The 22,523-nt window shown below is 35.6% G+C and overlaps 3 protein-coding genes across 3 annotated transcripts; 2 read left to right on the top strand and 1 right to left on the bottom strand.

The window, feature by feature from the left end:
- The first annotated feature begins 519 nt into the window (after positions 1 to 519).
- LOC121731592 (WD repeat-containing protein 46) lies at positions 520 to 5,202 on the top strand. The gene is made up of 11 exons (XM_042121088.1): positions 520 to 615; positions 693 to 806; positions 883 to 1,115; positions 1,197 to 1,448; positions 1,633 to 1,783; positions 2,531 to 2,766; positions 2,932 to 3,096; positions 3,313 to 3,452; positions 3,982 to 4,172; positions 4,292 to 4,390; positions 5,069 to 5,202. Exons 1-11 carry the CDS (start codon positions 601 to 603, stop codon positions 5,186 to 5,188), a joined length of 1,716 nt encoding a protein of 571 aa, XP_041977022.1. The 5' UTR covers positions 520 to 600; the 3' UTR covers positions 5,189 to 5,202.
- LOC121731595 (transcription factor E2F4) lies at positions 5,193 to 9,608 on the bottom strand. The gene is made up of 7 exons (XM_042121090.1): positions 9,422 to 9,608; positions 9,214 to 9,323; positions 9,040 to 9,141; positions 8,140 to 8,311; positions 7,515 to 7,598; positions 5,930 to 5,999; positions 5,193 to 5,446 (listed from the first exon to the last, which is right to left on the bottom strand). Exons 1-7 carry the CDS (start codon positions 9,530 to 9,532, stop codon positions 5,346 to 5,348), a joined length of 750 nt encoding a protein of 249 aa, XP_041977024.1. The 5' UTR covers positions 9,533 to 9,608; the 3' UTR covers positions 5,193 to 5,345.
- A 767-nt stretch (positions 9,609 to 10,375) lies between these two features.
- LOC121731591 (ATP-binding cassette sub-family F member 3) lies at positions 10,376 to 18,095 on the top strand. Its single transcript, XM_042121087.1, has 12 exons — positions 10,376 to 10,548; positions 10,691 to 10,796; positions 11,100 to 11,268; positions 11,453 to 11,667; positions 12,067 to 12,330; positions 13,324 to 13,524; positions 13,736 to 13,918; positions 14,543 to 14,716; positions 15,181 to 15,355; positions 16,638 to 16,818; positions 17,314 to 17,534; positions 17,840 to 18,095. The coding sequence occupies exons 1-12, from the start codon at positions 10,476 to 10,478 to the stop codon at positions 17,993 to 17,995; spliced, it is 2,118 nt and encodes a 705-aa protein (XP_041977021.1). The 5' UTR covers positions 10,376 to 10,475; the 3' UTR covers positions 17,996 to 18,095.
- Positions 18,096 to 22,523: the final 4,428 nt, after the last annotated feature.

Here is a 22,523-nt window from a genome sequence, read left to right on the forward strand (position 1 = left end):
AAAAGCAAGCAAAACAGTGTGTTCAACAATTTGTCGCATGAGGCTAGGACACTGCTGCACGCCTGTTTTCTTAGCAAAGATTAGGGTCCGAGATAGCTCCTTATGTGAATGCGGCCTAGACGAGGGCACTCTAGACCATATTTTTTTCTCTTGCCCAAGATACCAACCTTCCTTATACGATTTCCTTCCCCCTACTATTCCTCGCCCTATCAATTTTACTTCAGTTCTGTCCTCTGTAAATACTCCCTTAGTTGAAACTTTATGTTCATACATTTATACTCACAGTATTAAATTGTAAGGTGTATAGGACTAACCCTAGATTTTTCAACAGTCACCGTACGCGTCTCATCATACCGTAACCTTGTTTCTTCATAAAGCCATCTCATAAAGTAAAGTCTTTGCCAAAACACTCTGATACTGGCAACTCACAAAGGAGCCATTAATAAAAAAGAAGAGACATTGACACTTGACAGCTAACTGTCATCTGTCAAAATGAGAGTGCTGTCATTTCATTTTTCATGCCCATGTGTTTTAAATTTTGTAAATACGGTACTGAGTTTCTACAGATTTTCAATGTTTTACTATCGTTAGTATTAAAAAATGAAGAACAAAACGGTAATATTATAAATTAAAATCAGATTCAAATTCCGTGTTGTCAATGATACTAAAAGCGCTAATTTTCATTATTTTAGACACGGTATTTTCAAAATAATGATGATGAAGAGAAACCAAGCCAAGATTCCAGCGAGGTTAAAGTTTATAATGTAAAAGTTACGCCACGTTTATTAAAGTCTCAAAATATAAAGGTATGTTTGCACAAAAATTAAAATATATTGTTGTTTTTATTCCAACATAACCTCTACTATATTTCATATTCCATAGGAAAGTATACGTGAAACAAAAAAGAATGTTATCAAGAAGAAGAAGCAGTTATATCCTGGCAAGGCTCCAATCAGTAAAACGAAGCTGGAGCAACATTCTCGGGGCGAGGGAGTCACTGGAAAAGGTGTAAGACATCCGCTATATGAACTAAAATTGAAAAAGAAAGAAAAGTATCATGCCTTCGCGCAAAAGCAAGCTGCTAGAGCTGACATTCTATATGGAGAGGACCAAGGGTATGTATGATTAATTGATTAATAATAATTATAAGTCTCTTACACACATGACTGGCTAATCACAAAACATAATATGCTTAGGTTTTTAGAGGTTGATGAAGACAACAGAACCACTGCAATAACACAAGATCTAATTAAGGATAACGTGGACATCACTGCAGCCACTAAGGTGTTTGAATTGAATCTAGAATTTGGACCATATAGGGCCAAATACTCCAGGAACGGCAGACATTTACTATTAGGGAGCAAGAAGGGCCATTTAGCAGCATTTGACTGGGTTACAAAGAAACTACATTTTGAAATGAATGTCATGGAATCTATACATGATATTAGGTAAGAACTTGTATGTTTTCTAATTTATATTTTATATTTTTGGGAGCCTTCTCAGCACATTTGCAGAAATTATGTGTGAGAAATTTGAACACTTTAAGGTAAGTTTCCAAAATGTCTACTTTAAAATATAATATATTTTTAAAGAAAGCTATCTTTGTCTAATATTGCCTTATTTATATTTCAGCTGGTTACACATAGAGACAATGGTTGCAGCAGCGCAGAAGGAGTGGTTATATATCTATGACAACACTGGCACAGAACTTCATTGTCTTAAAAGAATGGACAAAATACTGAGGATGGAATTTCTACCTTATCACTTTTTGTTAGCTGCTGTTGTAAGTAGCCTATACTATCAACCCTTAGGCTCATATATAATAATAGTAAGTGTAATGATTAGACATCGGATTATATGCACAATCAAAGTGCCGAAATATGCACGAAAAATGGATAAATGCAGTCAAAAGTCGCTTTATGATTTTTTTTTATTTTTGAAAGAGTTTTACAGTGTTGCCAATAATAAATGCTCCAATTTCCATAATTCCATCAAATCCAGGATGTTATCCTTCTTTCTGATTATAATCTTAGTACCCGTGGAAGTTCATTACCTACTTTATTCATTTTTTTTTTAATTATGCCAATTATAAAGAAATATATTGTTTTTAGAAAGTTTTGTTATATTGTACTGAATGAAGTCTTTAACAGGGGTGGGGCCACTCATATTTGAAGTATTTTGATCTATCGTACCTCTGTTTCATGGCCTCGGTGTGTATTATGGCTGGAATATGCACTATAAACGAAAAATTTACAAAATATGCACTATCGCCTAAAAAGTGCCATAATATGCAAATGCATATAATCTGATGTCCATTAATAATAGACATCTCTGTGCTGTCAATTGTCTTGAGAATACTGGTTGCTCTTAGAACTCCAGCCTAAAGACCAAGACCAGCACCTCCCATTTTGACTAGTTACTCTCTTCCTTATTGCCTTTAACAAGAACCACTATGCTTAACTTTTCATTGTTGCACAAACTACTTTCAGTAGTACAATAATTGCAAGTTTTTTCTTTTTTTTGCTTCCAGAATGAATATGGCTTCATGACTTGGCTGGATATATCAATAGGTGAAATTGTCGGCCACTACAACAATGGGCTAGGACGAACATCAGTGATGGCCCAGAACCCATACAATGCAACTATATGTTTAGGAAATTCAAAGGGAGTTGTATCACTATGGGCTCCAAGTGTGAAAAAACCTCTGGCAAAGATCCTTTGCCACAAAACACCTTTGACTGGATTAGCTGTTGATAGTAAGGGAATGTCAGTATCTTTTATATAGTCTTCTAAAAAAAATATTTATTTATTATTTTCAATAATTTTACCCCCTTACCAATAAAGAAATAATTTTAAATATATTTTTTCTGATACATTAGAAGTCTTACGACAGAAAAGGAAAAAATTATGTACTTAACGAAATTTTCACAGGTATATGGCAACTTCAGGGGTTGACAGGAGTATGAAAATATGGGATATAAGAAATCTTGATGGACCAATACAGCATTACAAGTTACGGAGTGCTCCAAATGTACTTGAGTTCTCCCAAAAAGACATGTTGGCAGTTGGTCTTGATAATACTATAGAGATATATAGGTAAGTAATTAAAAAAATCGAATATTTTGCTGCTATAAACAATAGTTAGTAGAACATATCGCTCAACACTCTAAATGCTAATGCGAAAATTGTTCTCGCAAGGCTTTTTACACGCTCACTATTAGTATTTGGTATTTTTAATTTTATGTAGTTGGCTATAATTTAAAGTTTTTTCAATGTTTCATAGCTTTATTTAAAGTTTGGGTTGTTTTTCAGTAATTGTTGTACACAATCAGCAGACAAATCCTATGTAAGGCATAGAATGTCGAAATCAATAAACAACTTTAAATTCTGTCCGTATGAAGATGTTTTGGGTATTGGAACTTCTAATGGATTTACCAGCATTATAGTTCCAGGTGAGTTTATAATGTTTTATTCTATCATAAGTCATAACCTTTAATAATCTTATTGTTAGATAATGATTTAGACAGGACAAATTTATTCATAATTCATATTACGGTCGATTTGATAATTTGGCGCGCAAAAATTATAAAAGCGACCTATGGATTGCATTGTTTATCAAATGGCTTTTCCAACGTATAAGACAAAGACAGTGTGGCTCAGTGACAAAGTGTCTCACTTTGACTTATTCTTAATAGTGTGTCGCTGCCCACTGATTACTACAATTTATTACATAATACATTTTCCTCTATTTGTTCGCTCCTATTATTCTTAGCGTGATAAAATATAACCTATAGCCTTTCTCGATAAATGGGCTACTAAACACTGAAAGAACTTTTCAAATCAGACCAGTCGACAAACAAACTCTTCCGCTTTATAATATTAGTATAGATTAGTATAGATTTCGATCTTAAAATGTCAAAAAAGCGGTATCTTCAAAATTTACATGACCTATACAATCTTGAGCCTAATTTATTATTTTAGGAAGCGGAGAACCCAACTTTGACGCCCTCGAAAGCAATCCATATCAGACAAAGACACAACGAAAGGAGGCAGAAGTCAAGGCCCTGTTGGACAAAATACCCGCAGAGCTTATTACACTCAATCCATTTGATGTTATGGAAGTTGACGTACCCTCACTACAGGCCAGAGCACAAGCGAAAAAGAAATTACGGGTAATATATTTTGTTTTAGGAAATAATGCCTAGTTTCTTGAGGACTTTATGATATATTTCTATAGAAAGATACTGTGTAATAAAAAAAGATTTTTTTACAAAATGTTTTATGATTTTAGCATGTTAAACCTCAGAAGGTTGATGTTACGCCACGTAAGAAGAAAAAGGGCAAGACAAATATAGCTAGAAAGAAGATTATCAAAGAAGCATCAAGAAAGGTAATTTATTTTTTCGTAGAACCGTATCATAGTAAAAGGAGGAAGTAAGTTATCTTCATACAAAGGCACCGCGCGCGGCTTGTATGTGTGCGCCATAGTATCAATGCGTCGCCACGTACGGCACACAACAAAATCTCGGCGGTACCAGCCTCTAAAACTGGCCGAGATTTTGTTGTGTGCCGTACGTGGCGACGCATTGATACTATGGCGCACACATACAAGCCGCGCGCGGCCTTTGTATGGAGATAACTTACTTCCCCTCCTTTTACTATGACAGTATTGTCCTACTGTCTGTGTTCTTATTTATGCAGATATTCTGCAGATCTGTCATCTGATAGATCTGTTAGCTCTTTTTTATTTTTGCTTGACGTGGGAGAGCCATGCTTTGGCCCGAATGGGCCGACTCGATCGGAGAAATACCACGGGCTCACAGAAAACCGGCGTGAAACAACGCAGCGAGTGAGTGAGTTTACTGGAGGCCCAATCCCCTACCCTTTTCCCTTCTCTACCCTCCCCTATTACCCTGTTCCCTCTTAAAAGGCCGGCAACGCACCTGCAGCTCTTCTGATGCTGCGAGTGTCCATGGGCGACGGAAGTTGCTTTCCATCAGGTGACCCATTTGCTAGTTTGCCCCCTTCTTTCATAAAAAAAAAACTTAATTCTTGTATATTTTTACAGGAAATAATATCAGAAATGATAGAAGCCAAGAAATCAGAAGAAAAAGAGAAGCCAAGTAAACCAAAACAATCGTTTGGAGTACTAGACCGTTTTGTTCCTCAACCAAAAACAAAAAAATAAACAATTAAGAATAATATATTTTTAATGTTCCTCCATATTTCTCTTATGACTTACTGTTGGGTTATTTACATAGTTTACATTCTAAACATGATTTCAAAATTTACAATACAAAATTTTTGCTTCATAAAAATGTCAAATCCAATATTAATATTTACATTCAACATGATATATCAAACAGATCACAAATACCTTCTGAATCATGCAATGAAAAAGAGAAATCTTCCTTCATTAGAGGCGGACTCAGCCGTAGTAGGTAATCTGAAAAAAGTTGAAATACAATTAAAAACAAAAAAAAAACTGCTAAATATATTTTTTATAATACTAGCTGTCCCGGCAAACGTTTCTTTGCCATATAAAGTATTTCGCCCGTATTATTTTATTGAAGTGACTAAATAAGTATGTCACCATGGCAACATCCATCGCTATCCCGTCGCAAAAACAATGGTCGCCGTCAGTCTCGAGTTGTAGTAATTTACTATTATATTTTATTCAATAAATGCACTTATCAATATAAAAAGTACTCAGTAGCCGATTCTCAGACCTACTGAATATGCATATAAAATTTGGTAAAAATTAGTAAAGCCGTTTTGGAGGAGTATGGTGACTAACATTGTGACACGAGAATTTTATATATAAGATTTTGTTTTAACAAGCTAATCTACTGAAGGAGGAAAATAAGATTTATTCTAGAACTAAAAAACAGCTTTAATATTTTGTCAAGTAAAACCTCGTTAACTTTACCTGGATAAGGGTATTGGTCATCTTGTTCTATTGAATTAAGATCCTCCTCTATGCCAGCATCAATAAGCAACTAAAACAGAACAGTACACCACTTTCTTAACTCTGTAAAAATCCTCTGGATCTCAAAACAACAAATTACATGTAAATTGGTATATAGCTATTAACACCTCCATCATGGGTATTGCAGACACAATAGATTTTCAATTGTTATGTGGCAGCCGGCTGCCACTATTGGGGATTGATGGGTTAAACCTTAATAGGTTTTATACAGGTAGACATTATTTTACATTACTATAATAAAAATATAATTACAATTAATATTATAGAGTAAGAATCAATTAATATAAAAATCTAAATAAATTATATAATACTAGGTATTTGACCGAGCTTAGCTCGGTATTCCATAAAAAACAAATAAAATAACATTTTCTAAAAATGATTCCTAGCTAGATCGATTTATCGCCCCCGAAACCCCCTATATACTAAATTTCATGAAAATAGTTGGAGCCGATTCTGAGATTCCAATTATATATATATATATATATATATATATATATATATATATATATATATATATATATATATATATATATATATATATATATATATATATATATATATATATATATATATATATATATATATATATTTCACACCGCCAACAGCATATATATATACTAGCTGTTGCCCGCGACTTCGTCCGCGCGGTGTGAATAAAATGTTTTTTTTTTTTTTTAATTAAACTTTTTTATACCTTAAGCTTATTTAGCATTACACAACTTAGCTGCACAATGTATTACACAACTATTATTGGTAGACTGTTGTTTCTGATATCTATGTTGGTACGTGAGTTATTTCATAACATGTATAACAATCGAAAGAATCGAAACATTAACTCAACATGGTACCACCTCTTATAGAAATACATATGAGCAAGCGATAGCGCGATCTAGGCGACTCTTGGCGCCATCTGTTCCAGTTTTTGGAACTAACTTAATTTGAACAAATTTACGCAAAAACACCCCCTTACAACCCCTTTTTCCAGTAAGAAGTAGCCTATGTCCTTTCTCAGGCTTAAGACTGTCTGTGTACAAAATTTCATTACAATCGGTTCAGTAGTTTTGGCGCTGTTGTTTTTGAATTTGATATCTAAGTTGGTAGGTGAGTTATTAGTTAATAACGTGTATAACAATCGAAACAATCAAAAAACTCAGCTTAACATGGTACCACCTTTTATAGAAATACGCATGAGCAAGCAATAGCGCGATCTAGGGGACTCTTGGCGCCATCTGTTTTGAGTTTTTGGAACTAAGTTAATTAGACCAAATTTACGCATTTTCACCCCCTTACAACCCCTTTTTCCAGTTAAAAAGTAGCCTATGTCCTTTCTCAGGCTTTAGACTATCTGTGTACAAAATTTCATTACAGTCGGTTCAGTAGTTTTGGCGTGAAAGCGAGACAGACAGAGATACTTTCGCATTTATAATATTATATAGTATAGATATATATACAAGAATTGCTCATTTAAAGATATAAAATAAGATATTATAGAAAATGTTATTCTTTATGTATCTGGCATTATTACCTTTTCCTTCTCAGCATCACATAACAATATAACACCAAAAGCCTCTGGTGATTTGATGTGTAAAATAAACTGTGACTTCTCATCCTGAAATATTGAAAAATAAAAATTTGAAATTTTGAGCAGGTGTGAATTAATTTAAATTATTATGAATTCTTTTTTAGGGTTCTGTATCCAAAGGGTAAAAACGGGACCCTATTATTAAGACTTTGTTGTCTGTCCGTCTGTCTGTCTGGTTGTTTCCAGGCTGTATCTCAAGAACCGCTATAGCTAGACTTCTGAAATTTTCACAGATATACACAATAATCAATAATGACAACATCTAGGCACTTAAAACCTTCACAAAATCCTTAATTATATTTGTACTTTTATAATTATTAATAAAATTATAATAAAATGAATACAAAAATACATTTTTCCCTTTTTTTGCTCTATAACGGTACAGAACCCTTTGTGTGCGAGTTTGACTTACACTTGGCCGATTTTTTTTATTATTTATTAACCCCATACGAGCACCGGTGATCGCGACAACAATAGAATACAATGGCATTTCCGAGAATCTCCGATCGACAGATTAATATGTAAAAAATACATAATGTTTGCATAAAATAATAAAAAAAAAACTTACTTTATTTCTGTTACATGCTACTGTGAGAGAAGCGCCAAGTTGTGTTTCTAAAACTAGCGTCTGCTTTACCTCGAAGCATGATTTAATATCCTTCTCAGTTACATATGTAAGTTCCTTATTATCATCGTCGTCTAGTACATTTTTAATACTTTGTTTTATCCAGCGCAGCTGTCTGAAAGAAGTACATAATATGAATTCATATTATACAGGTGTAACAAAAATAAGTGATAATACATTAGGGTGTGTATGTGTTCCTTGTAGAGAGTTCACTGTGAAAGCACCCTGTATACTATGACTACAAATCTAAAGCACTTGTTTGTTATTATTATTAACCATAAGGTAATATACCTACCAGAATAGAGAAACAAAGGCCTGAGCAAGAGAGATGTCACTATCAGTAACACTGCGTGGTAAAAAGAGACATGTGATACATGACAGCAGCACTATTTTTTTGACGTCCAGTCGGCACATGCCACATGTTGACAATCTAGTCTCATAGAAATCATGTTCAATCATGATTGTGTAACGGCCGTTCCCAATATTTGATCTATCTCTGGTTTTGCCCTACTAGAGATAGGAATAGCTCACAATTGACATAAAATATATGTCTCTAATGTCTAATGTGAGTTATTCCTATCTCTAGTAGGGCAAAACCAGAGATAGATCAAATATTGGGAATGGCCGTAAGTGTATACGTACACATATTTTTACACACAGATGAAACCAATTTTGGTTTTGTTTGACAGCTCGAGATTGTTCCTCTATTCCTCTAGGTATATTAACTTTATGATTATTAACACAGTCATACTAGTGAGATAAACAGGATGTATAATATGGTTAGGGATAATACAGGCCAGGATGTAAGAATATTATATTATAGCTGTATGCCATGTAACTTACTTGTCTAGTACCTTGTCACGTTCATCTAAGTGGCGAATTTGCTTTCTTAATTTAACAACTTTCTCTCCAATATCAGACGAGTTACAGTCAGGCCCTGCGCCCCTGAAATAAAATCTGATTAGATTCTCTACTTTACCTTAATACCAGTATGTAAATAAAACTCCATTTCCTTACTTCCACTGAATACTGTTTTTACTGCATTTTTCTATCAAACCAATGCCTTCCAGAACATTGGTTATATCATAAATTCTTCTTTTTTGTCGCACAGCCAAGAGCTCAGTTGCCTGTGAATACAAAAGAAGATTTCCACATTTTCATCACTTCACGCAATTAAATTTCGTACGCAAACTGACAAACAGGCATCCTATAACACCGCACTTACGATTTTCAAGTCTAGAACACCGTCTTTAGCTTTCTGCAATAAAGATACAAATCTTGTTGTAAGCAAGCCCAAGGATTTTTCATATCTTTTGTAACTATATAATTCAGTCATTATTATAATTTATAAGATTTTCCCAAAGTTTCTTTCACAATTTTGCGTTGCGGCGGGATCTTAAGTTGGCACAACTGAATTTATATTCTTTTATTTATGGACCATCCTTTTGCTTATGGTTTTAAATATCAATGCTACCAACTTAAAAATGGTTTAGAAAACGTCTCCGTAAAAAAAACTAAAAATTGAAACATTTTTAGCACAATTTGCGAAACAAATATCTAACTGGTGGTTAATGGTTACTGGTTTCTCGATAAAATCTATCCGCAATCTTTACGAATCTCAAAAAATACTGCTATTTTTCTTAGAGCCTGCTGTATTAAAAACAAAGAAGAAAGAATTTTAATATATGATATTTGACTGGCCAAGAGTTTTGCCGGGAATTACGAAAAAGCGACGTTGTGTTGTGTATTATTTTCCTAATGTACCAATATTTGGTAGAATATTAATCATGTACAAGTATGGGCAAGTGATACAACTTCAAGAAACGTACCATTTTGTGTTCCCTCCAAAACTCCATCAAAAGTTTTAGTAAAGGGTCTATAACACTCGACTACCACTTTACTAAAACAACTGACTGAACTCTTTGACTTTACTGACTACTTTTTTAGACTTTTACCAATGTCTATTGTGCTTTTACTAGACTTTCGAGTTTCGACTTGACGATAATCTGGAAAAACGACTTTAAATTTAAATTTTGTATTACGATGTTTTTACTTTTTTCCCCGCCATATTTTACTTGACACTGGCCATGGTTAAAAAGCCAAGCGCCATAATTAGAAAAAAAAAATTACGGCCAGGTGTGACGTGATTTTTGACGTTTGGGGTTTGTCATTAGTGACAAACGGGATTCGGGACAATATTGAGTTGTAATTTTACGAATCTTATGTTATTAATTATTTAAAATAAATCTTGGTTGAGGCCAAGATAAAGAAAACTCATAATGGCTAAGTGTGGAGAATTTCTCAAAAGTCAATTTCCACTAATAGACGACGACTTAAAAAAATATGTAGAAGGTACGTGTACATTTAAAGGTTATGGCTTCGAGTTTTTAAATTTTTCTATGATTCATCTTAATTAAATAGTCTAAGGATATCTACTGCACAAGTAAATAGAAACAAGTTCGTTATTGTAGAGGTTTTCCTCTTTATATTGCAGATATTTTAAACAATAGCGCGGGGGAGTTTGAAGACACCGAGGAGGTGTACGAAGCAGTTGGTGAGGTTTTACAGGAAATATCTGAAAAGTCTGAAGAAGACATTAGGTAAATATCATTTCAAACCACATATTTTATTAATTATAGCCTCTACTGGTATATTCCTCTCTTCTCATTTTAACCTTCCACAAGTCCCACTCTTTGTGGGTGTATTATGGCCGCTATTTTAGTATGCATTGAATGGTTCGAGTTTTTGAACAAAAAGTTGCAGTGTATAAGTTCCACAGTAAACATAGTAAGTATTTAGTTACTTAGAATTTAAACATGGAACCATTATATTATAACAGTAATAATATACACTTTTCATGCACTTTTTCCATTCTATTATATTCCATTATATTATAATTTCAGATTAATATGTGAGAAGTTATTACACATGCTTCAACCTGATAAGCAAAATGCTTCAAATGGTCCAAGAAAAGTGTTAGATGCCCCCATACACCTGGCCTCTATGACTGGTTCAGTGGTTGAGTCTGAAGATTTGAAGAGCATATGGCTACAGACTAGGGATGACAGTTTGGTAAGTATTTTAAGTAACTCAATAAAAAATTCTTTATTTTTATGAATGCATTCAAATTATGATCACTTCAATATTGTACAGACATAGACCATATTTGAGTGTGTATGTTGTTATTAATTTCAAGTGTATAAAATCCCTTATACCTCATGGTCTTCCACAACTAAATGAAATAATGAAATTACAGAAAGTTGATGCAAAGAAGTTAGAAAAAGCAGAAGCAAAGTTGCAGCAGAAACAGCAAAAACAAAAGGATGTGAAAGTGCCTAATGCAGCTCCTGTATTACAAACTGCCACAGCCTCACAAGTTACATCAAAAAAAGACAATAAGCTTGAAGCGAAAGGCACCAATAGAACTCAGGACATTCGGATAGAAAACTTTGATATTGCTTATGGAGACAGGTAATTTTACCGTGGGAGATGTGGGAGAGCCATGCTTCGGCACAAATGGGCCGGATCGATCAGAGAAATACCACATTCTCGCAGAAAACCGGTGTGAAACAGCACTTGTGCTGTGTTTCGCCGAGTGAGTGAGACCCAATCCCCTCCCCTATTCCCTTCGCTTCCCATCCCTACCCTCCCCTATTACCCTATTCCCTCTTAAAAGGCCGGCAACACACCTGCTGCTCGTTTGCCCCCTTATTTCATAAGAAAAACAATAAAGTTTTTATTAGGAACTAATTAAATATTTTATTTCCATGGGGAAATAATTCTGGAATAAATGGTAATAAATAAAATAAAGTAATGAGTGAATGTTCTTTGAACTATACTTTTTTTTGAGTATATTGTTTTTGTTTACAGGGTGTTACTACAAGGAGCAGATCTTATATTGGCTTTTGGGCGGAGATACGGTTTAGTTGGCAGGAACGGTTTGGGCAAGACAACTTTACTCCGAATGATAATGTGCAAACAGTTAAAGATACCATCACACATATCCATCTTGCATGTGGAACAGGAAGTTGTTGGTGATGATACAGTGGCACTACAGAGTGTTCTAGAATGTGATATGGTCAGAGAAAATTTGCTAAAACGAGAAAAGGAAATCACAGCAGCTATCAATAATGGGTAAAGTGCATTATTTATATGTAAACAGTCTTTTGAACATTAAATTACTATTGGCAGGCCTGTCCCACTCGCGAGTGTAGGCATCGAACTGTAAGTACCACCCGCGGGTGGCAAATCACTAGGGACTCACAACCGAGCTATGACGCACACGCAAGATTTTTCGTCACATATCTACTGTTTACTGATCATAGAGGAATTTAATCTACAAATAATAAAAACTAAGGAAATGAAACTCCCATACTTCAACCGTTTTAAATTTGGCTCCTTTTCGAGCACTAAAATATGACAATTTAGATTTTCGCTAAGGTCGTATCCCAGGTAACGTATCATAATATTGCGCGCCGGACGACAGCCGTTTTGTAACTCGAATAATAATCAATTGATTATTATTCGAGTTATAATCAATTGATTATTATTCGAGTTAACATACAGAGTAATGATAAATCTAAAGATACGTGCTTGCCAGGACAGCTAGTAATATATTATATCATTCTAAACTAAATCACTAAACAGGAACATAAATACATCTATACATCTATTCATATAAATAAAATTGGAGTGTCTGTTTGTAATATATTAAAAAATCGATATACCTATTAAAGTGGCAAAAGAGACGGGGCGCGGCGATGACTTCGAATCGATTCCGCGCGTACGGGTATTCCCATCACTAAAGCGCTCTTGTGACGTCACAGTAGGTATGAAAAAAGTGACACGCTCGTGTTCATACAAATTGGAGCGACATGGCGGTTCTAACTAGATCCATTTTCTGTGCGCCTAGCACTGCGCGGTCGGAATTTAAACTTTATAGTATCGTAGCATGAGTCGTTATTTCTTTAAACGGGTTTCGCAAGTGGGAATTGCATTAAAATTTATTTACTTAGATTTCACAAGTTATTATATCTTTTTCAGATTTGCCATGTTATTTCTATTATTTATCTTCAAATCTGTTTACAAACTATGAGCACTTTGTGCTTACAGACATTAATGTTTCAGATCGGCAGACACAAACTTGTCATCAGAGCTAACGGAGGTATACGCACAGTTGGAGAATATAGAAGCGGACAAGGCACCAGCGCGAGCATCCATAATACTCAGTGGTTTAGGCTTCACGCCCGAAATGCAGGCGCGCGCCACAAAAACATTCTCCGGAGGTTGGAGAATGAGATTAGCCCTTGCAAGAGCACTGTTTTCAAAGTGAGTTATAATCTATTATGATTATGAAGGTTTTTAATATATATTATTTAATATTAATAAAAATTTTAAACATAAAAGTAAACTAAAATATCTAGGGGCACGTCAATTAACCCGTCAAGTCGAGCGGCACGGCCGAATCATTACTTTTCTCAAACATTTTGGGCCCCTTAGGACTTCATCATGGAAAAAATTAATCAATTGTCGATTTTAGACCAGATCTGCTGCTACTCGACGAGCCGACGAACATGTTGGACATAAAAGCAATCATCTGGTTAGAGAATTATCTGCAGAACTGGCCCACCACACTCCTAGTGGTGTCCCACGACAGAAACTTCCTTGACACAGTGCCCACGGATATACTGCATTTACACTCACAGAGGATTGATACGTACAGGTGTGTAATGGTGTTTATTTATCTATTATTATGTATTTTATTTAAAAAACGAGCTTCTGCCCGCGGCTTCGCTCGCGTTAGTAAGTATTATTATATACAAACTTTCATCCCCTATTTTGACCCCTGGGGGTAGAATTGATCAAAATCCTTTCTTAGCGGATGCCTACGTCATAACATCTACCTGCATGCCAAATTTCAGCCCGATCCGTCCAGTGGTTTTGGCTGTGCGTTGATAGATCACCATGTCAGTCAGTCACCTTTGAGTTTTATATATATATAGATATTTAGACAGTTTATGAAGCACTGGAATAAGAAAAGTAGGCCTTGCCGTGTCTTGATTTACGTTAAGTATTAATTTGTTATAAGATTTTAACTAGTATAACCTTTAAACCTCAACAATTATTCTGTCAGCTTTAACAAGAGTATTTTTTGGCGCATATGTACATACCTGACTGCTGCAGAAGGTTTACTTGTGTTTGTTTATTTTATCGGCATGCTGTGGAGCCTTTACTATAACAATGATGCTGTTCAAGCTTAAAGCTAGGTAGTATGTACTATTACATACTATATAAGGCAGTTGAGATTTTTTTATATTTAACGCCAACAATCATGTGTTCTTTCCAGAGGAAACTACGAGCAGTTCCACAAGACGAAGACGGAGAAGCACCGCAACCAGCAGCGGGAGTACGAGGCGCAGCAGCAGCACCGCGCGCACACGCAGGAGTTCATCGACCGCTTCCGGTACAACGCCAACCGCGCCTCCAGCGTGCAGAGCAAGATCAAGATGCTGGATAAGCTGTGAGTATTGCAGCTGCTGGAAAGACTTAAGATGTCTCACACCAAGTCCAAGTACGCATTAAACATTTTACCTGTATCTTTTTACTAGCCTAAAATCTGCCTAGGCCTTGATAAAATTAAAATTTGCTGTTATTTTATACAAACCAAAACAGTTCTGTCAGTTCCCATCGGATATAAAACATAGCCAGACTCCAGACGCTCGGCTAAAGCTGAAAAAGCGCAGATAAAGTGTAGGCAGATAAAAATAAAAAACCATACCTATAATGAAATCGATTTATTTTAATAAAATCGCCCAAGTACGAGTTGGACAATGACGCGACATTGCCACCTATCGAATTACTCTTGGACAAAAGTGAATAAAAATAAAACATCCATTGGTTTTATTTCTAAATGACATCTCGAAGTTTGATGAGATTATTAATTAGCGTTTATGAACTCTTATAACACTTTTTCTCCCATTTTAGGCCTGAATTGAAACCAGTGGAAAAGGAGATTGAAGTGGTGCTCCGGTTTCCAGAGGTGGAGCCTCTCTCGCCGCCTATCCTTCAGATCAATGAAGTGGACTTCCACTACACCAAGGACAGGGTCATCTTCACCAATGTCAACCTTGGTGCCACACTAGAGAGCAGGATATGTATTGTGAGTATTGTGTCATGTATGAAATTGGATATTGATCCATCTCTGCTTGTTGCTTGCTTGTTGTGTGCTATTGAAACTAGCACACGAATGTACTATATCAGTCGCGTTTGGGTGTGTAGAACAAACTTTATCACAATGTCGTAGTTTACGAGTAAATAATATAATGCTATGTGTTAAAAGGTAAAAAATAAAAGCGCGACGGAAATATTTTAGTTTGCAAGGCAAATTGTTATCGCGCCTTTTCCAAACACGATAGAAAAATTATATTGATAACAATGTTCGAACTACGAGCTCTGCGACTCGGGCTTCAATAACAGTTATTAGCTAGCTAAGCTTGATATTTTAACCGATTCAATGCGGCGCACCTTTTTGAAGACTTTCAGTCGTGGCGGCATACAATTTTCTCGTGACACGTGAGCCGTGTCATACGCCATAGAAGTAGATGACACTGCTACCGTGTCACCCGCCACGTTCAAAACGGTTTATTGTTTTTCTTGGTTTTTACGTGTTTATTAACTTGATTTATTTAATTGAACCCAAACCATTGATGTTAACGGAAGGCTACATTGTTTTGAGTTCATTTCAAGTAGTTTTACTAAGTTTTAACCTGAAAATGGCAGGTAAGCGATTTTTTTATTCAGATGTTGCAAACCTTTTGTAGGTTTCAACGTTAGAAAAATGAGTATATTAAATAGATCTGGGTTTTCGATGTAAATTATACGTTCGTAGATAAATTTAAAGAAGTTGTTGTTAAGTTTTTTACCGACTTCCGAAAAGAAGGAGGGTTCCAGTAATAAAGCTTCTAGGTACAAGACCACTTTTAACCGCAGGGAAACGTTTTATTCGGGGAGATACAATCGCTTTCTAAATGACACGGCTCACGTGTCATACGCCACACGTTAAAAACGCATAAGACGCGGCTGCCGTATAATCCGCAATGAATGCACCTTTTAAAAAAAGTTGACGGCCCCTACTTTTTTTCAATTCACAGAATATTCAGAGGTGAAGCCAAACCTATAGACATGTATGACACGGCTCCCGTGTCATCCGCACTGAATCGGTTAATTAAATTACTCGCTGTCTTATAGCATGTGAAATGCACATAATGCGCGTTGCACACGGCCCAGGCTCGTAAGTCGTATGACAAATACATACACGTTGCACACGTCATAAAAGATATTGACTGAAACGTTTTTACTACTACAATAAAAAAAATTGTTAAATTTATAAGCTACACACTCTAGCGTCTAAACATTGAAATAATACGTCCTATATTTTCGAGGTGGGTGACAACGGCGCTGGTAAGACGACGCTACTCAAGATCATCATGGGCATTCTATCCCCCACCGGCGGGATACGCAGCGTGCACCGCGGACTCAAGTTCGGCTACTTCTCCCAGCACCACATTGATCAGCTAGAGATGAATGTTAATTCGGTTGAGCTGCTGCAATCCAGTTATCCAGGTAATGGGAATCGTTAGTCGTTACGCAAAATTGCAACGCTCTTGATCAAAATTATAAAATTTATTTACTGGCCGCGCATAACTTTAGGAGCCTTACGCAAAGCCGTGCGGTCTTGTTACGCAAAATTGACTTTTTAGTAGAGTAATACTTTTCGATTATTATGCCGCACATAACTTAAAGATCGCTGGACAAAAAAGAAAGCGGAAACGGCCGTTAGCGATTTTTAGTACTTTACATTACTAGACTTCGGGTAGATCGCCATTATTGGCAGTTGTTTATAGTACGACAAAATGTAGATATTGTACACATGCGCCTATTGCCCCTCCTGATTTGACGAGCGATCTTGCAGTTGTGTGCGGCGTATACGTTTATAGAATTTTGATAATCTACGGAACGTTTGTTTCATCATTACATAGCTTACTGATTATAGTATTTAATTAATCATGATGATAACATTAGATACGGTATATCATTTCAACCTTTTCCCCTTTGCAGGCAAAACGATAGAAGAATACAGGCGGCAACTCGGCAGCTTCGGAGTCAGCGGGGACCTGGCTCTACAGACCATTGGCAGTCTCTCCGGAGGTCAGAAGTCCAGAGTAGCCTTCGCGCGGATGTGCATGGGCAACCCCAACTTCCTGGTGCTGGATGAACCGACTAACCACCTGGATATTGAGACGATAGAGGCCCTGGGCAAGGCGATTAATAAGTATACGGTTAGTTTATTCAAGTGTTTTTAATGATAGTACAATCCGCCTTACTTTTAAAAATGCAAAACGAAACATTGTTTTGTTTTGTCTGGAAAAGTTGCTAAGGACAAAATATTGTATAGTGCTATAATATGGTTTTCATTGTGTTACTATGCTTATTACTTATAAATAAGAGTGTTTGTTTTAGAGAGGTTTTTTAAATGTGTTTAAATATGTCGCAGTCATCTAATTCAATCTGTTATTTGATTGAATGACAAGCGAATTCATTTAGCTCTCGGACATACTTAATAATATTTGTAATTTATTAACAGGGAGGCGTGATCCTGGTTTCCCACGACGAGAGACTGATCCGGATGGTGTGTAAAGAGCTGTGGGTGTGCGGAAACGGCTCCGTAGTTAGTATAGAGGGCGGTTTCGACGAATACAGGAAAATCGTGGAGAGAGAACTCGAGGCGCAAAACAAATAGTATAAGTGCGGACCTGAAATTAATTGTAAAAAGTATCGTAAATTATACAATGTAATATAATTGTCTTTTGTTTATGCCACAAATATATAGTTAATATGAATTGTGTAATGCAATTATTTTGTACCTTGTTTAGTAGCATTAAAAATGATGCCTTGTGAGTTGTGATGTGTACCCAATTCTCGGCAATCACTTATGAGTTCGAATTCCTAAATGACGCATCTCCAATCTCCATCGATGATAGCTCATATTATTATTATGAAGTCAAAATGTGACTACAGTTTAGATTTTAAACAAGTTAAAAACAGCTCATAATTTTTCAAAACCCGTGCGCATGGCGCACCTAGGAGTTATGAAGTACAGTCTGTCAAAAAGGTGAAAAAATTAAAAAGTGGCAACATCGTAGTGTCATCCCTTTCAAATCAATCTAAGATAAAAGGGATGACACTACGATGTTGCCACTTTTTTGACTGACTTATATATGCTTGATCCCAGGTGCGCACACTAAGTTCATCGCGTGTTGGTAAAATATGGTAACCTAAGCCTAAGAATAAAATAAAAGTACTTAGTTAACAGTTTGTAAAGGGCCCCGAAGATGATCAAACGGTTTGACTCAAACACGTAAAATTTGGTTTAACTCAAACCGATTCACTGACCTCCATTATATAATGGAGATCAGTGAACCGATTTCATCGTTTACAAAGCTAGTTTGAACGGTTTGTCAAACATTTGCGTGTTTGAAGCTTGTTTGATGAAATTTCATATTTTCGATGTGTTTGACCATTGACTTTTATAAGTGGACTCTGCCTAATGGTCTCTACCAAATCAAAATACTGTGGCCGGTCCGCCATTTTATGTTCCGGTTCTCCGAGGTACATAAACTGTCAGTGTCGTATTATAGGGATGTCGAAATTGAAAGAAAATATCGATATATCGATACATCGATATTTGAAAAAATATCAATATCGGTTTCGATATATCGCGAAAAAAATAGGCACTTAAAATGTTCACAAAATACTCAGTTTACTTTTATAAAAATAATAATTGATGGTAAAATTAAAATAAACTGTAAACACTTCGTGCGCGAGTACAACTAGTATTTGTCCGATTTTTTGGTGATTTTTGCCCGATATTAATAATGGCAACTTATATAATAATTAATAAACTTAAAATAATTAAATAGTTTTATTAAAATTAAGGAGGCTCCTATATAAAAAAAAAAACATATTTGCCTATTTTGTCTCTATGTACTATAATACATAGAGACAAAATAGGCAAAAATAATATTTTTTTATATAATATAAAAAAATCATTTTTGATATCAATATAATATACTAGCTGTTGCCCGCGACTTCGTCCGCGAGGACTTCAGTTTATAGCGCGCGATGTCAACAAAATTGGTGTCAAAAGCTTTCATAAAAAAACCCTGGTACCCCTTAAATCAATACAGCTGTGCAGTGTGCACACAATAAGTATTTCATTTTTTTTATATTAAACTTTATATTTTATGCCAAATTTTAAAGCTTATTTAGCCCTCCAATTACACAACTTTACCCATAAACTATTTATCATTGATAGATTTAAGGTTACGTCACTGCACAGATAAAGTACTGAGTTATTTAATACCGTAGAATAGATATAACAATCGAAAAAAATCGAAACTTAAATGTAAGATGATACCACGTCTTATAGAAAGACTTTTGAGCAAGCGTCAGCGCGATGTAGAAGACGCACGGCGCCATCTATTATGAATTGTTGGAACTAACTTAATTTGAACAAATTTACGCATTTTCACCCCCTTACAACCCTTTTTTCCAGTAAAAAAGTAACCTATGTCCTTTCTCAGGCTTTAGACTATCTTTATACAAAATTTCATTACAATCAGTTATTAAATCAGGTAGTTTTGGCGTTTGGCGTGAAAGCGAGACTGACAGACAGACAGACAGACAGAGATACTTTTGGCGTTTGGCGTGAAAGCGAGACTGACATACAGACAGACAGACAGAGATACTTTCGCATTTATAATATTAGTATAGATTATGTGCACACTGCACAGCTGTTTTTGGGTATTTTGATTAATTAAGGGCCGCGCTACACCGGAATGGCAGCGGCGAGGCGAGCACTTTCAGCGCTGCCATTCCGATGTAGCGCGGCCCTAAGAGGGGTACCACTTACCAGGGTTTTAAAAAGTTTTTAAATTTGACACAAATTTTGTTGACACCGCGCGCTATAAACTAAAGTCCACGCGAACGAAGTCGCGGGCAACAGCTAGTTATGAATAAAAACAATATTATATAGTAAAGTAGGTATGATTAGTTCTGTTACAATAATAAAGTAAAAAATAAAACGCCATCTGTTTTCATATATTAGAATTAAAATGTTGATTGCATTGATATAATTTATTTTCTGGATGGAATATAGGCCAACACGGTACACTCGAACTCCTTTATTTTAGAGCGCCTTCTGATGTCAACTTGTCACATATATTAGAAAAAATGCAGTAGGAGTTCTATAAGATAAGATAGATTGATTATTATTATACCAAGTGATTATATTATTAAACATAATATTCTAACGTATTAAAAACTATAAACAAAAACATACTAACTAATAAGTATGATTAGTTCTATGTTACAATAAAGTAAAAAATAAAACGCCATCTGTTGAATCGTATTAGAACTAAAATGTTCATTGCATCGATATATTTCTGAATTTTTTATAATATTATACATAAATTAATACATTTAAGATTTTTGAAATATTATTTTAATACACATCCAAGACCCAGGAACATTGAAAACTTTTTGTTCCGCCTGCGGGACTCGAACCCAGGACCCCCGGGATGAGCGCTGCCCACGCGCAATGCGAATTAATTTTCATCGATATTTTCATGGAAATAAGATATTTTCCCACATCAAAATGTAGCCTATGTCCTTTCTCAGACTCTAGAATAGCTGTGTACAATATTTCATTGCAATCGGTTCAGTAGTTTTGGCGTGAAAGCGAGACAGACAGACAGACAGACAGAGATACTTTCGCATTTATAATATTAGTATGGATAATATAACAGGACGCTCACTTATAACATGTTAGTTTATCGATGTCCTCGACAAATATCAACCGAGTGTCCCATCACTATAGACCGCCATGTTTAGTTCTTGGCAATATGGCGCCGGCCACACTTTTTTGTAGTTATATCGCCTCCATCTGTTTCCTTATTCATTGTGTTTGACGCGCCGTTTGATCGTGTTCCGACCATAAAGCGCGTCGGAAATCGGAACCATAAAGTTAATATACCTAGCGGAATAGAGCAACAATCTCGAGCTGTCAAACGTAACCGAATTTTTTTTCATCTGTGTGTAAAAATATGTGTACGGATACACAAACATGATTGAACATGATTTCTAACTTCTAACCAGAGATAGATTGAATATTGGGAACGGCCGTTAATCGAGAGGCTATATCACAAATCACAATAGACATAACTACCAGTAGTTCGACTGCAAATTGCAGTCAGCAAAGAAACGGACAGGTTTCAATATCTGTCAAATTCGTCGGGTTTCACTAGGATTATGAACGGAATGTGCCTCGCGCTGGCTTATATAATTTATTTTTAAATATTCAAAATAAAGATTTCAAAATTGGATTCAGACAATTTTAATCGCATGTGCCAAAACAAAGAGAATATAATCACTAGGTTTTATGCCAAAACACAAACAACAATACGAATAAAGAGGAACACGTCCAGCGAATATGTCATAGTTTTAAATTCGTAGCCAACAATTTAACAACCCTAGCGACGATTTTCGTCATAATACGTCAAATTTAAAAATTTCAACATCAGTTCTAAGTCGACATACTCTATAATTCTGTCTACTCTGGCTATACCAGTAATTTGGACTTCTGACGCAGTACATTAACTTTGTAAACATAAGATATAAGAAAATCGCGATCCCCGTTCTAGAATCTAGACTCTAGAGTCTAGACTCTAGAGCATCTTCTGCATCACAAGACGTGTACTCGACAGCGCGTATTGAATGAAACTGCGCAGACAAACCATTCAAACCGACATCAAACGGTTGCATCAAACACGTAAGGTTTGAATCTAACCGTTTGATCGTCTCGGGGGCCCTTTACTAAACAATTTTTTTTTTGCCCAAAATTATAGCAGTTCTAGTTGATTAAATTTTTTAAAGGCGTCTGCATACGATTCCATACAATATTTTGCTATGATTTTGCTCAAATTTCAGGCTAAAAAAAATATTCTTCTGCATTAAGGTAAATACACACTCAGCCGAAACGAAAGCAGGCCTTACTGGGGTCCTGTCAGATTCGACCGATTCGACGCGGGTAAATGTGCGAAGTTTCATAGGATTTCATACCTATACAAAAAATTCTAAAATTCTTATCTTTCGGCTCGTTAGTCGTTCCATTCTTTCGGCTCCGATAAGTGTGCTTCACCTTTAATGGCAATATACTTGTATCAAACGTCATACTTTGAAAAAAAAAATACTGTCAAAATACAACCAGA

Source organism: Aricia agestis, chromosome 11 (assembly GCF_905147365.1).
Source record: "Aricia agestis chromosome 11, ilAriAges1.1, whole genome shotgun sequence".
Classification (NCBI taxonomy): domain Eukaryota; kingdom Metazoa; phylum Arthropoda; class Insecta; order Lepidoptera; family Lycaenidae; genus Aricia; species Aricia agestis.